Source organism: Chelmon rostratus, chromosome 1 (assembly GCF_017976325.1).
Source record: "Chelmon rostratus isolate fCheRos1 chromosome 1, fCheRos1.pri, whole genome shotgun sequence".
NCBI classification, from domain to species: domain Eukaryota; kingdom Metazoa; phylum Chordata; class Actinopteri; order Chaetodontiformes; family Chaetodontidae; genus Chelmon; species Chelmon rostratus.
In genome coordinates, this window is record NC_055658.1 from 15,438,930 (window position 1) to 15,453,725 (window position 14,796).

At 42.7% G+C, this 14,796-nt stretch overlaps 1 protein-coding gene across 1 annotated transcript in view; it reads right to left on the bottom strand.

Moving 5' to 3' along the window:
* Positions 1–14,796, bottom strand: part of sbf2 (SET binding factor 2) — a 95,495-nt gene that overhangs the window by 20,780 nt on the left and 59,919 nt on the right. Inside the window, exons 18-22 of the mRNA XM_041943164.1 lie at positions 6,115–6,285; positions 4,860–5,131; positions 3,553–3,725; positions 3,218–3,291; positions 423–618 (exon numbers count right to left, since the gene is read on the bottom strand). Coding sequence (XP_041799098.1) covers positions 423–618; positions 3,218–3,291; positions 3,553–3,725; positions 4,860–5,131; positions 6,115–6,285 — 886 coding nt within the window. The remainder of the gene's footprint in view (positions 1–422; positions 619–3,217; positions 3,292–3,552; positions 3,726–4,859; positions 5,132–6,114; positions 6,286–14,796) is intronic.

Below are 14,796 nucleotides of genomic sequence, written 5' to 3' on the forward strand. Positions count from 1 at the left end.
TGAGCCTTTACCCCAAGACTACCAGGGCGACCCACCTACTAATAACTTAGAAAGATCTTTACATTGATGGAGAATTTGGTTTACCAGGGTAAAGTGTCTGGCTTTTTAAAGTCATAATGAGAAGGCACTGTTGTCTTGCTGAATCATTCAAGAGATTAGAAAAATAATGTTTTATTTGATTTGAGCAGTAAAAGACGTCATGGTTTAAATATATGAGACCAAATTATTAGTTGAACTTTTTATTTCAGCTAACTGATGACATATCAGCACTGCTGTCCAAGGTGATTTTATGTAAAATGAAAATAGTCATTTATTGATAGAACAGCATGTTTATTGAATAAACAATGAAAATAAGTGAAGAACTATAAGAAATATTTTTCATTGAGACTTAAAAGCTGGTGTTGCTGTGGTTCAGTATTTACCCAGTGGATCATGGGGGATGCCTTTGAAAATGATGCGGTATGTTGTGAGAAAGAGGGCACCCTCTGCTGGAAGGATGTGTGGGCCCCCCAAGAGGCCCCCGGTGGCCTCCTCCCTGCCGTCAGGGTCCAGAAGCACCCGCAACCCCTCCGACACCAACTCCTCTCCAGGAAGCAGTGCTGGGCGCAGAATCTTAGGCTGACAGAGGACATAACATAACAGAATATCACATCACAGCCAGGGACAGATGCATACCTGTCTATGAACGCGCCTGAGCTTTGCCAGTAAGATGCTCAAAGTGAGGAAAACAACATTCACCTCAGTGAATCAGGTTTTTAAAAAGCAACGAAATCAATTCATCACTATAATGTCAAATCACAGCACCACATGACCTCGCTGGGAAATATTTTAGCTTCACATGCACGTCATCACGTCATCAAAAACACACATCTTGCAAGCACATATAAAGCTTTTGATAGCATTCTGAAAAACCAACTTGCCAACAGAAACAAATTCATACTCTCTGTAGAGACCAATTTCAAGCCTCCAACCGAAACTCACAATCTGTTTTTCCAAGTAAAAACTGTTCTGTTCATCTAATTCATTGAACTGAGCACTCATTGGTTTTCACTTCATGCTTCTCAAATTTAAACATACAAACACTGACTAACATGATGCATTTTTACTTGTACAATGAGACTTATTAATGTGACAGCTTCTTAATTCCGATCAGTTTCTTTCCAGAGGAGTAAAAGTTAAAGTGAGGCTCACACATGTGAAAGAGATTACAAAACAATGGAAGACAGCTATAATGCATTGAAACCAAAATGCAGCATCTATATGTATTACCTTTATTCTATTCTACTCTTTTATCATTTTAAGATTTAAACTGTGAGTGAGTGAAGGTAGTAGAATAAGTCTAATAGCAGCACTTTGAGTTTCAGTTGATATCTTGTATATGCAGTATTTTAGTCCTTCTCGTATTTTGTGGGGGTTTGGAATCAGTCTCTGCTTAACTCTTCAAAGAAGAAGTTAATGGCATTTCTAAAGAAAGAAGAACAGAAAACATGTAGCCTGACACTTGTTCCTTAAATAATATGCACCATGTTGTAGACCGTATTCCGTTGTATTCAGAACAGAAGTGATTATTCACCATCTCCCAAAAACAAACACCATTAGACCAACGTTTTCTACTGTATGAACTGTAACTAACAACAGTCAGGTCTGCACACTGTGTTGCCTCAGCTCCTTCTGGCCTCCGAAGCCAGCAGAGAAACACTCAGTTGTTCCACTGTCACAAATATGAACGAGTAGGGACATTAGATCATTCACAGCATTTCCCATTAAGGCCACAGCCAACCTGGGGGAGTTGGGGTCCGGCCAGGAGACAATAAGACGTTCTTGAATTCATCCTTGAATGGACAGCGAGACCAAGAAGAGAGAGTCCCTCTGCACCTCATTACTGCTGCGAGCTCGGCTTCTCATTTGAGCTGCACCTTAAATGCGTTCATTGTTTTTCTTCTTAATGTTATTGCTACCATTACTACTACTATTCTGAGTTGTCATGAATCCAAAGTCAGTGTTGTTTACACACTTTTTAGTATTTTTTTGGCATGCTGCTTGCAGCTAGCAGTCCAGAGTGGAAGCTTTGTCCAACACACAGACGTGTGAGAAGTTAGCCACAAAGTACAGCAGACAATCTGCCCAGACTGCTCACCATGGTCTCCAGGTTTCTCCCAAGGCAGTGCTGGCATGGTGTTTGTCTGTGTGTATGAGCGTGTGCAAGAGCATGAGTGTAAGAGGAATTATCTAGAGGAATTACAAAGAGCTGGCAGACATTTAGCACAGCAGGGTCCAAAAGACCAAGTAGTAAAATCTCAAAGTGTGATGATGACCGGAAAACATTGGATGAGATCGGTACTCCGCATACGAGCTGCAAACCAGACTAAACTGAACATGCAGACATAGCTAAGAGTGAGGGTGTGTGAGCGACACAACAAGTTAGACAAGTTGAATATAATCCTTAAAATGAGTTGTTCATGATTAAGTATCACGACATGTAATTTTGCATTTTTCTCAGGTATCAATGTCCAGAGACCTGTATTATCATCATACAGGTCTCTATCATTACTATCATTAAGTTACTTTCATCATCACATTTCTGTAAAAGTGAAACATGTTCCTAAGGTTTAGAGTCCATATTCTAAAATAAAATAGAATCTATTTAATCTAGCACTTGCTATTAGAGTTTAGTTAGTTAGTTAGAAGTTCTATGTCATGTTATCATGTCTAATGTCTAATGCTTGCTTGGGTCTCTCTTTTCCATTACCATAGCCCACCACTCAAATGGCCCTCACAGTCTCAAGCTGATGATATTTAACCTGCGGCTGTGCCTGGGCTTGTGGTTAAAGTTAACTGAATGCTGCCACAAACAGAATAGGACATCAGTGACATTAGACTGTTTGTTTTTTATTTGCTTTGCTTTATATCGCTGTCTAGAGATTGAGAGGTCAATATGACACATGGTTGAACAAGTTAGGTTGTATGGCTAATGTCTTTTAATATATGTAGTATAGGACAGGAAATTTTGAATTAGTTGTCTAATTTTCAGACCAAAAACCAAAAATTGTGCCTTCACTTTGGCTCTCTATTGCTTCACATTTCAAATATTTAGATTAGATATATACTATATAGATATGCAGATTTAAAAAGGTCTAACCCTGCCATATAATTGCAAGTATATATGCAATGCATATACAGATGATGTCCCAGCAGCCAAAAGTGGAGCAACACTCACCTTCTGAATGGGAGGTAACCTCCTGCTCTCCCTGTGAACTGCCTCTAGAGCCTCCATCTGCATAGCTACAATGCCTGTGGGTCAGAAGTTAGGGTCAGTTACCATATGTACACACAAGTGAACTGCACACACTGAGCTGGTGCAGAGAAACACATGTACGTCCACACGTTCTTACAACCACTGTGTGTATTTACAGATTTTAAGGCCATTTAACATGTCAGGAGTTAATCAGCTCAGAGGCCTCTGTTGAGCTGAGAATACCCACATGCAAGGGGTACAAGGCTGAGGGAATTAGGACAGCAGCAGAGTGTGAATGAACAATGTGAACGCTGTACCTGGGATCATGCTGTGCAGGCTCTTGATGTGTTCCTGGGTCACGCCGCTCTCTGTGCACACCTTGTCGATGAAGCGAGCAACAAACCTGACCACAGAGTTGGCCACGTCACTGTTCTCTGAGTCCTCAAACCCGCTTTCTGTGTCAAAGCTCTCCGCGACACTACCGGCAATGCTGTGAAGCATACATGTTGACACATGGAAAATGTGAAAGGTCAAGCCGCTGTGTCCAGGAAGAGACCTGATCTTTGAGTTTTGTGTTAACAGAAATGGATTTGAGGATGCACTGTGATAAAGAGCATTGAAAGCAAGAGTGATTTACACCCTGGAAAGAGCACAGTGTTGATGCCTGCATCAATCGCTCAGACTCTATTAGCCAAGATGAATGTTTCACATGAGATGGTGATGCAACCTTCCCTCTGGATTCACAAAACAAAGAGTGATGAGATCCAAATGTTGTCTGTGAGAACAAACAAGTCTGGGGCAAAAATGAAAGAAGAAAGTGAGAGAAAATTTCCACACAAACAAATTCTTGGCTGCTGCATTTCTGTATTCTCGTTAGAAATAGAAGCAAAACAGAGAATAAAATAGTAACACTGTGTTCTCGTGGCTATTTGGGAATTAAATGTGAAAATTAGAACAAAATGTTTAATGAATCCTAATTACTGTTGATAACGAAAATTAAAATTCTAACATTGTGTTCTTCTTTGGGAACAAAGCCTGAAATTTTGAAAGATTTTTTGGCCTCATGCCTTTCAATTCTGAGAAAAGACATACATGGGGGATCTTCCCAGATTTATTCCACCCTGCCCTTACAGAGAACGGGAAATCACTTCCACTGCTATTTTGTTTGGTTTGGGTGAGTACAGTGAAGCACCATTAAAGACACCCCGAGGGTTTTCAGCTTCCCAGCAGAAGTAAATGGGGCTCACTCTGTTTTGAGCAGTAGCGATGTTCCCCCAAAGGATGGATGTGGGCCGGAAACAAGAGAGGTACTGTGTTCCATTTGGCTAAATAGGAAGGTATCATGTAGACTGTGAGCTACGCCACATCCACCCACATACTTATCATCACCTTATTAAGAGAGGTACACGTACTCCCAAATCATGAAACATTACCTTGAGGTTTCCTCCAGATAAGACTGATCGTTCTACCTTACAAATACAGAACAAGCCAAAAGTATGTTCTAGTATAGTCTGTGTTTGTGTTTTAGTGGATAAAAAAGGCAGGTGAAAGAAGTTAGACAACAGTTAACTACATCCTTTCACTACTCAGATTGTGAACCACAATAGGCAGGTGCTCTCCTGACCTGTTGGTGACGATGCTGTTGCTGCCGCTCTCCCAGTCAGCGACAGGGGTGTTGCGGAGGAGCTTGTTCTTACTGGTGTCTAAAGGAACTAGCAGGTAGACCATGAGGCTGGCGTAGTGGATGGCCTGGCTGAACACGGTGCTCTCCTCGTTCTTCACCAGCTCCAGCTGCTTCTCCTTGCTCAGGCTGGGCCATGAACGCAGCTGCTCTGCCGCCAGGTCCATGGCTGTGTGCTCCTCATCACTGCCTGCTGCGGGTGCAGAGCCCACATCCTGGAGAGGTCAAAGCAAGCGGTTGGAACGCTTGACAAAAGGCTTGACCCCCTTAAAACACAATGGCAGTCTATGGCGGGGGCTCCTGCCAACGGGCATCTGATGAGGAAGCCTGTTGGCAGGAGACCCCGGCTGCCGCCTCAAGTGGCTCTACTCCAAGCTCTCTCCGGATGCCTGAACTCCTTACAAAATCTGTGCAGCCACCGTACGGGGCTTGAATTTGCGATCTCATTCTTTAAATCACTATCCAAAGCTTGTGACCATAGGTAAGGATTGGAACACTAATCAACTGTAAATCAACAGTTTTGCCATTTGGCTCAGCTCTCTTTTCATGCCTGCATTAACAATGACACTGCACCGATCCACCTGTCCATCTCATGCTGCATCTCACCCACACTCCTGAACAAGACCTTGAGATACTTGAATAGAGAACCATGTCCTCAGACTTAAGATGTGTCAGCTCTCACCCCAACCCCACTCTCCTACCCAAACTTCACATTGAGATCCTGTGTATGAATATCACCAAGAGAACTAGTGACAAAGGACAACCCTGGCAGAGCCCAACACCCGCTGACATGTTTGACTTCCCACTGTACACATGCATATTACACACGACCATGTACACTGAACAATATAAGGAAGTTGAAATTGAATCTCCTTTGCGAAACTCTAGAGTTTATAATATGGTAAAAAAGAATCAGACATGCCCATCCTAACCTCCTGAAGTCCACCGTGATGTCTTTAAATGTCTTGTTTTGTCCAACGAACATAAATATATTCAGTTTACTATCACGTCAGACAAAGAACAGTGGAAAAAGCTTAAAGAGGGAATTTTTTGCATACTTGCTTGAAAATGACTAGTTATTTTTTACTTTCCTGGCTTTCAATCTTATTGGCTCTAATGCTGGTTAAGAATAGTAGGGACAGACTTGCTATAAATTCTCACACAATATTTACTCATATTGATCAATTTAATGTCTTACCTTTAGCCTGGCAGTGAAGCCCCCTTTCTCCTCTGGGGTGTTAAGATAAAGAGCTCGGATCTGACTCTGGACCTCACTGTAGAAAGTGGCTTCCCAGAACTGCTGGTTGGTCCAGATGGGATGGTCCTGAATGCAGGTGTAGGCAAACTGGTTCACCCCGGCAGCCAGTTTCTGAAAGACAATACATCGTTAATAGACAATGTAAAGAAGCAACATTAAACAGCTGCCTATGCCTTTGAGTATTAGTCTGTGTGGGGCTGTTGTATTTTGCAGGATATCAAACCAGCACAGCACGCTTATTCAGATGTGCCAACCCACCACTGCCAGCAGCGATGACACATGTAGGTCAGGTTTTATAAGCCACCTTCAGAGAATGTGAACTGAAAATGAGGCGTATTAAATGCCTACAAAACCAAAAAAAAAAAAAAAAACCCAGCAGGGAAGTTAAAGTGGAAAAAAACATTGTGATTCGCATCCCTGTTTCTCTGATAGTTTATGTCGTCTCCCATAGCAACAGATAGAAACCAGATGTTGGATTGTCAGGCTCCAGAAGAGCAGTGACCATGATATTGTTTAGTTTAGATTTAGATTAGAATGGCAATTTTCTTTCAAGTCGGTGACCTGAAGGTGAAATTTATGTATTGACTAAAAGAGTAGTCTAAACAGACAGATGGACAAAGTAAATTAAAACTTTACACACATAATCTCATCAACCCCGGTCAGTGCTATAGTGCAACACATGCATACAGCCAAACTTTGTTCAAAACCACAGAACTTCACTTTAAATCCTAGTCAAAATCCAACAGTTTCCCCTAATACCAAACACATTGGGCTGAATTTAGAGAAATATGTATAAAATGACAAAACATCTAGAATATTTCCTTTTGACAGAACAGTACAACCATAAGAACATGAAGTCTTGGGTTTGATTATTTCAGACAGTGCAAAAGATGATTATGCCAAACTAAAAGGGGAAAACTGGGTTAAAGGGGTTAAAGCCGACAGCTGACAGCTCCCCCTGCCTCGAGTAAAAACGTCCTCTGCCTACAATATCTGTGTTCGGCCCTGCGTTAATGTATCCTAATCAGTGGCGTGCACAGACTTTTTGAAGGGCAGGGGCAAAAAGGACTTCACTTGAGCACGCGTTTTGGCGTCCAAGAGGGCACTTTAGCACGCGTTTTGGCACCAAGAGGGCACTTTAATGTGCGTTTTGGCTCCCAGGGGGCACTTTAGCACGCGTTTTGGCTCCCAGGGGGCACTTTAGCACGCGTTTTGGCTCCCAGGGGGCACTTTAGCATGCGTTTTGGTGTCCAAGAGGGCACTTTAGCACGCGTTTTGGCGTCCAAGAGGGCACTTTAGCACGCGTTTTGGCGTCCAAGAGGGCACTTTAATGCACGTTTTGGCTCCCAGGGGGCACTTTAGCACACGTCTTGATGTCCAAGAGGGCACTTTAGCGCGTGTTTTGGTGTCCAAGACGGCACTTAAACACGCGTTTTGGTGTCCAAGAGGGCACTTTAGCACGTGTTTTGGTGCCCAAGAGGGCACTTTAGCGCGTGTTTTGGTGTCCAAGAGGGCACTTTAGCATGCGTTTTGCTGCCCAAGAGGGCACTTTAGCACACGTTTTGGTGTCCAAGAGGGCACTTTAGCACGCGTTTTGGTGCCCAAGAGGGCACTTTAGCGCGCGTTTTGGCTCCCAGGTGGCACTTAAGCACGAGTTTTTTAACAATTGGGCCACGGGGGGGGGTCGCCCCCCCTGTCCCCCCTCTGTGCACGCCACTAATCCTAATCGTTCTCTCTACATGTGGGCAGCCGAGTTAGTGCAACCTTATTTCTCATTGGGTATTTCCATTCAAAAGGGATTTGGGCTGAAGTTAGTGCCCTTGAAAATAAGTTGCAAAATGGTGGGAGGAAGCGGAAAAACAACAACAACAACAAAAAAAAAAACACATGCAAAAGAACAAGTCAGGCGTGGGATTTAAAGTGAAATCAATCATTCCTTCTGAGTCGTAACTTTTTAACATATAACAGCCCCTAATGGAGCAACAGACCACCCCTCTTTCCTTCTGTGTCTGGATGTATTTGGAAGCGGTGCTGTTGTTTTTCATTAGTGCGGGCTGAGGAGCAAAGCACCTGCTGCTTGCAAAAACGGCTACGAAGGGGAACGTACAGTGCTCAGTTAAAGGCATAAATGCTGGTCCTTACTGTACTGTATAACACACATGGCAAACATCACAGAGCAATGCTGGAAGACCATATCACACCACAAATGACATGGTCTAAACAGAAGCACAGTGTGCCAATAAATGACCGACCAGAAACCAACTTTCAGCAGCCCCCATCTCCCCGTACAGACTCACGGCCACATGTAAGGCTCAAGACTGTTATTTGATTAGCTTCTGATTTCTCTCCCCTGAGCCTGACACCACACAGTGGCTTCCATTATCGCTTCATAGTTTCCCTTTAAAGGATGATAACTGATGGGGTTACTGTAATTATAGCAGACAGAACCAAAACAGCTCTATTCCCAGTGTGATGGGCCAGATGCCAAGAGAGAGTAGAACTGGGATAGGCGGTGAACAGAGAGCTAACGCCCACACAGCGGCTAACATGCAACACATGTTAATGTCTTAGCCGAGTCTTATTTTAGGTTCATGGGAGTTAATACTATACATCTTCATTATGAATATTTTGTTTTTCACATGGGAATTGATTCATAATTACAAATTATTGGCAAATGTATGATGATTTTAGTAAAAATGTACTTCATGTAGGTGAACATCTCAAAAAACCAAAACACACGCTAACATGTTATGACACAACTGCTGAAACTGTCCCCTGCTGCTCTTCTTCTAATATTAGATTACAAAAAATGAAACCACTTTTTCGGGAAATGTGACACTGCTGAGTTCATTTTTAGTGAGTTTTCAAAGTGTATTAAGACAGAGCCGAGGTTATTCTGCTGGCTAATGACAGAGGCCAGCATTAGTAGAGTAGAGCAGCTCCTTCAGTGGCCGACTGAGACACCCTCAGTGCAGGAAGGAGCGCTACCGCAGGTCATTCATTCCCACTGCTGTCAGACTGTACAACTCCAATGTATAGTTATTATCTGCAATAACCTCTGTTCTTCTCTGATTAGAAACATCCAAATCCACTACTGCTGGGCAAAAGACACTTTAAACTTTTACAGCTGTAATTTACTGCTCTGTTTGTTCTTATTTGCACCTTTATTGTTCTTGTTCTTCCTATTGTAGCGCTACCGCAGGTCATTCATTCATTCCTACTGCTGTCAGACTGTACAACTCCAATGTATATTTATTATGCGCAATAACCTCTGTTCTTCTCTGATTATAGACATCCAAATTCACTCCTGCAGGGCAAAAGCCATTTTTTGCTCCGTATGTTCTTATTTGCACCTTATTGTTCTTGTTCTTCCCATTGTTCAAATTTGCACCATTATTGGATACAAAAAAAAGGGTCATTGCGGATACAAAAGTAAGGGGGAAAAAAAGGAGCTACAACAGCCTAAGTCATAAACACAGAACACAAAGGGTGCCCACCTTTTTTAAATTTACCATATACATATATATGATATAGCTCTCTGGTGGCTTAACTATTTGATGGAGAAACTTTCTAAATGACCTTAAACTACATTATCTGTGGTAAGCTAAAAACAGTGTTGCCCATGCCAGCGTATCCTTTTGGCTCTGCTATCAGACAACCTGTCACACGATGAGCGTTTAAGAGCAGAAATGTCTTTAACCCATACAGCTGAGTCTACTTGGCTCTCTTGCAGGCTTTAATCGGTCAGTTGGTCCTAAATTCCACCTCCTCTCATTATCATCTAAAGCACTCTCACTAAACATAGATTTCACTTGAAATACACAGTGCTGTGCCAGACTACAGGCACGCACCATAAGGCAATGTAAGGATGACATTAATGGGAGGTTGTTTAGATTAGTGGCTGTCTCTCCAGAAATAAAGACGATTACACTGTATATGGGAATTAGGTCAAAGACATGCTGGATGAATGGACAGGGACAAATCGACTGTGGCTACAAATGCTTTGAAGAGAGGCTATAAAGTGACCACCCCTGGCACTGCTCAAACTGACAGACTTACAGAATAGCGATGCACAGATATCAGTACTAATATCGGTTATTGGCATATCTGTCAACATTGGGATTTGAAAACATGGGATATTCTCTAGTGCCCTGCCCTGGGCTGTCCCACCACCCTTACCACAGTCCACATACCCCTTACACTTAGACAGGAGCACAAAGAGAGAATCCTAAAATCACCACAATGCAACCACTTGCTTTAAAATAACCCAGCAACAAGGATTGGGTTACCTAGTTCCTACATTAAGTGACCACAGTTAGGTGGTCAGAATCATCTTCCCTTGATTTTAAAAAGAAAACACAAAAGGGCATATACATTCAGCACTTTGTTTAAATATGTCCCACTTGAAGGATGTGTCCACATGACTGAAATAGATGCAGTAATTGGTGGAGCATGTTTCGCCGCCTCTTGGCCACACTTGTGCTTGGCAGATTTGTCGCTTTTCCCTCCGTGTGATACGCAAAAATCACTGTGGCATATTTTACATAATGTTTGTCTTTGACTGATGTTGCTCTTCATTAAGCTGGGGTAAGCCTCCACCAATCCAGCAGTTTTGGCTGTTACTCCATCCCGCCCCTTCATCTATCTTTGTCTTCTTCTTTTTTCTTTTACTGACGGGTGCTGAGTAAATGGGTGCATCTCATTTCTCTTGACTGTCATGTCCTCGCTCCTCAATTCTCGCTCAAACCGGAAGTACTTTTGGTCCGCCATCTTGCCCCAAAGGGCATATTGCAGCTCTGAGGAACAAGGATCGAGGAGCGAGGAGGGATCTTGGAGGAGCCATGAGCGAGGATACATGAGTGCATCCTTCCCTGAAGTCTTTCAACTGAACGGTATGAAGACTTGGCCCCCACAGCTGGCACGTTTGAACGAGGTGGCGGAAAATCTGCGCAAGTGTAAGTATCCTGCGGTGAATGGCTGTTATTCAGACGTGCCTAACTTAATGTTACGTTCTCCAAAGAGCGATAATACAAGAATGTTTCAATAAAGTAAGGGATAATGTATAGTGAGCAGGAACTATAGGGACCTGCTCACTATACGTTATCCCGCTTAGAACACGGCTTACTACTAAAGCGGTCAATAAAGTGACACAAAATAGTGATTAAAACATATTTTATTGATTTAAAATGAGCCTACTCTTGTCTGTCACTGCTCTCACTGCGCAGTGGCTCTGAAAGTAAACACGTACGTTGCCTAGCAACTGCCTCTCACTGTGCACAGGCCGGCGGGCAGGATAACTTATTTCTTTACAGTTATTCAGCGAAATCATGTCAAATGTGGAGAAGTGACGGAATGATCCCAGACCCGAGAGACGTAGCTGGAGACAGAGTTTGGTTCACGGCTATTATTTCGTACTGATGGATAAAAGTCCTCCAGCAGCTGATTTCTGCGTTCACCATCAGACATTAAAAAATCTGTCTCGAGTTTTGTCTCCACTAAGCAGTCTTTTATCTACAACCTGTTTTGTTATGTTATAAATCTCACTAACTAACACTAACACATCAGCCTCTCGTCACTTGTTCTGTGTTATCTGAGTGAAATAATGTGTTTCATGGCTTGTAGGTTTCTCTTCACTGACAGCTCTGAAATGTGTCTCATTGAACAGGGAAAGAAGACACAGCGAGGCTGATAAAGTTCAGAAAATCACCACCTGTTTACTAGGAAGAGGCATCCAGCCAAGAACAAACTCATTAATTCTCATGTGCGTTAATAAAATTGATACACACTTATTTGCTAGTGCTGGAGACTTTTTTCTAATAATGTAAATATAAGTGAATGTGTCTGAACGGAGTATTCAGGGCGGGGGGTGGTGGGGGTGTGAATATAACGGTAAATGATGATCCGGCTGTGTCGCTTCATCAGAAACAGACCTTGCTTCACAATTCTCCCAAAACATATTACTTTGTTTCTTCTCTCCGTGCGTGGTTTCCTTGCATCTTAGTCCCTCCCACCGTTGATGCATGGAAGGACGCAAGTGAGGGAAACGTGGATGCAATTTTGAGAAATGGGATGTACCCACAGACTCTTCGTCAATAGCTGTTTCAGCTAATGTTCTAAGTACTGCCACCTGCTGTACCGGAGGGGAACACAGTAAACACATCAAATAGGAGGATAGCAGTTATGTCTCCTTTCAACAAGGTTAAAATACTGTAGATTTACAGGAAAATGGGAGGGTTGACGTATGGATATCAGTCTGATTCTGACTCAAATAGCTGGGTCAGATATCAGTGATAATGGAACGGTCTGGTATCAGATAACATTATTTTAAATAACAATTCAGTACATTTTTATCTATATATTAATTTGTTATATTTTGTTTTCAAAGTTACGAATGCAATGTTTAAGTCAAGCCAGATGTTGTCTTAAACATAAAAGAATGATGACAGTTTCTTCCACACAAGTGAGGCATTCAGCTTATCAAACACTGGTATCAGATTGGCACTGGGTATGGGCCGATACTCATACGAAACATGGCCATAAATAAATAGCAACAAATATAACAAGAAAAAGTGAAGCATTCGGACTGTAAGATAAGATAAGACTTTATTAATCCCCAAGCTAAGACTTTAAACTGTACTGTAACACCTCTCCATCACAGGAGTGTGTTATGTGTCTTACAGCAGATGTTGCGTGGGCGTGTGTGTGTTTGTGTGAGGGGGCGGGCGGGGCGACGGGTTTCTGCATGATTTGTCTATGCTGTCTATACTCAGCATGGCTGTTCTTTTTTGAAGTGTCAGATATGTGCAGGTCATTTTGACCGAGGTCATCTCTTCCTAATATGACAATACTTGGAGCTTACAGAGACATCCACAAGACAGATGGGCAAGGGAGGAGGACAGGGAAGGAGAGGAAAGAGGAGAGGAAAAGGGAGGAGAGGAAAGTAGGAAGTGAAGATAAAGGGGAAGGAGGGAGTGTACCACTATCAGACGCATCTGGCCGTGTGACTAGTGAAGAGGAGGAATGCAGGGCTGAGGGTGAAAAACAAGCAGAAAAGCCACAAGGGGAGACAGAGAGGAGAAAATGCTGTGCACAGGTCGGAGGAATGAGGCTATCAGGAATTGGGATCTTGTTTTGAACTCTGGGACACGATCCCAAAGTTCACAGTATGATTGACTGCGGCCTCCAAAAATCAGCCATACAGCATCACACATGTCAACTGTGTCTCTCAGAGACTGAGAGATGGTGCATGTTGTCACTGAGGGGAGCGTGCACTTGTATGCAGACACTGAGTGAAGACTACTGTATGTGATGTGTCACCAGCCCTGGGGCAGCGACATTATTTACAAGTGTTTTGGAAGAATTCATAGCATTCCTGAATTGTAGATACAACAACAGCCTTTATTTCTAGACAAGGTCTCTGTGGGAACGCATGCCTGACCTGTACACAAGCCACCTCCTCATTTCTGCAAGTCTACATTTTGAGGAAAACTGCTTGCATCCTGAAACCATGAAAAACTCTCTATTCAATTTGAACAATGTATTTGTAGCATTCAGTCACGTAAAACAAACAGAGCAAAACATGCTGAAAGTCAGACTAATAAACAAGCCCATCATGGCATCCATAGGCCATAACTGTGTAAAAACACAAAGAACAAATAACATAAATGTTCTACGACAAAGTAAACATAGATACGGTAAGTTAAGAGCTGGACATTTCTCAGATACACAAGGGTCATGCAGTACGTCATTTTCTGCGCAAGGACATGGTGCAGAGCGGTTTGACAGAGCGAGTTGCCAAATCCCCCCATGCATAAACTATGGCTGAAAGAATGCTAACAGTCAAGTGTTCTTGTTGTGCAAGTCATCCAGAACTGCATTTTTTTCCCTGGACAAAGATATTTCCTCTGGTGGCACATTCAAATGTAAGAGACTGTAAAGGGCAGAATAACAACAGACCCAGACGTCAATGGCACTTGTTCATCCCCTGATAAACCCGCCCCTCACTAGATAATGAATGCCAGAGAAACTGTCCACAGATTAGAGAATGACAGCAAAATGTAAAACCTCACCTCTAACAAAAGGCCACTGTGCAAAGGTTGTGTAGCATTTAGATAAACTTTACCTGCACAGGCTAAATGACACCATCCCTGCATGATGCAGGCCAAAAGATATTTTGCAAATCAGTTTTACCTTCCTTCTATCTGAAACATTAACAAACATCTATGAAATACTTCATCAAGTGCTTCAGTTTTAGCAAAACACTCAGGAAGGGTCAAGCTGAGGGGAAACCAAAGAAATGACAAAGTAAAACAACTTAACATAGAATGTGGGTCAATAGCATAAGCTGTTCAGTTGTCAAAATATGGCCAGCATTAAAACTAAACACTGGCTCTATCCAGCAGATTCTGGGAGTAGACGGTTGTAGCACGAGGGATCTTCCCACGTTCCCCGACCTGGAGACTTAAGGGCCATGGGGACAGCACCTCTGTAAGCATGAGCACAGTGTGAGCTTGCCAAAGTCTGGCCAAGAATACCAAACAGGAACTTGACCAATGTCTGACTCCTGAACTTGAGCTAACAGTCTTTTAATGTGCAGTGCCTGAGCAGAGGAAGACAATGTTT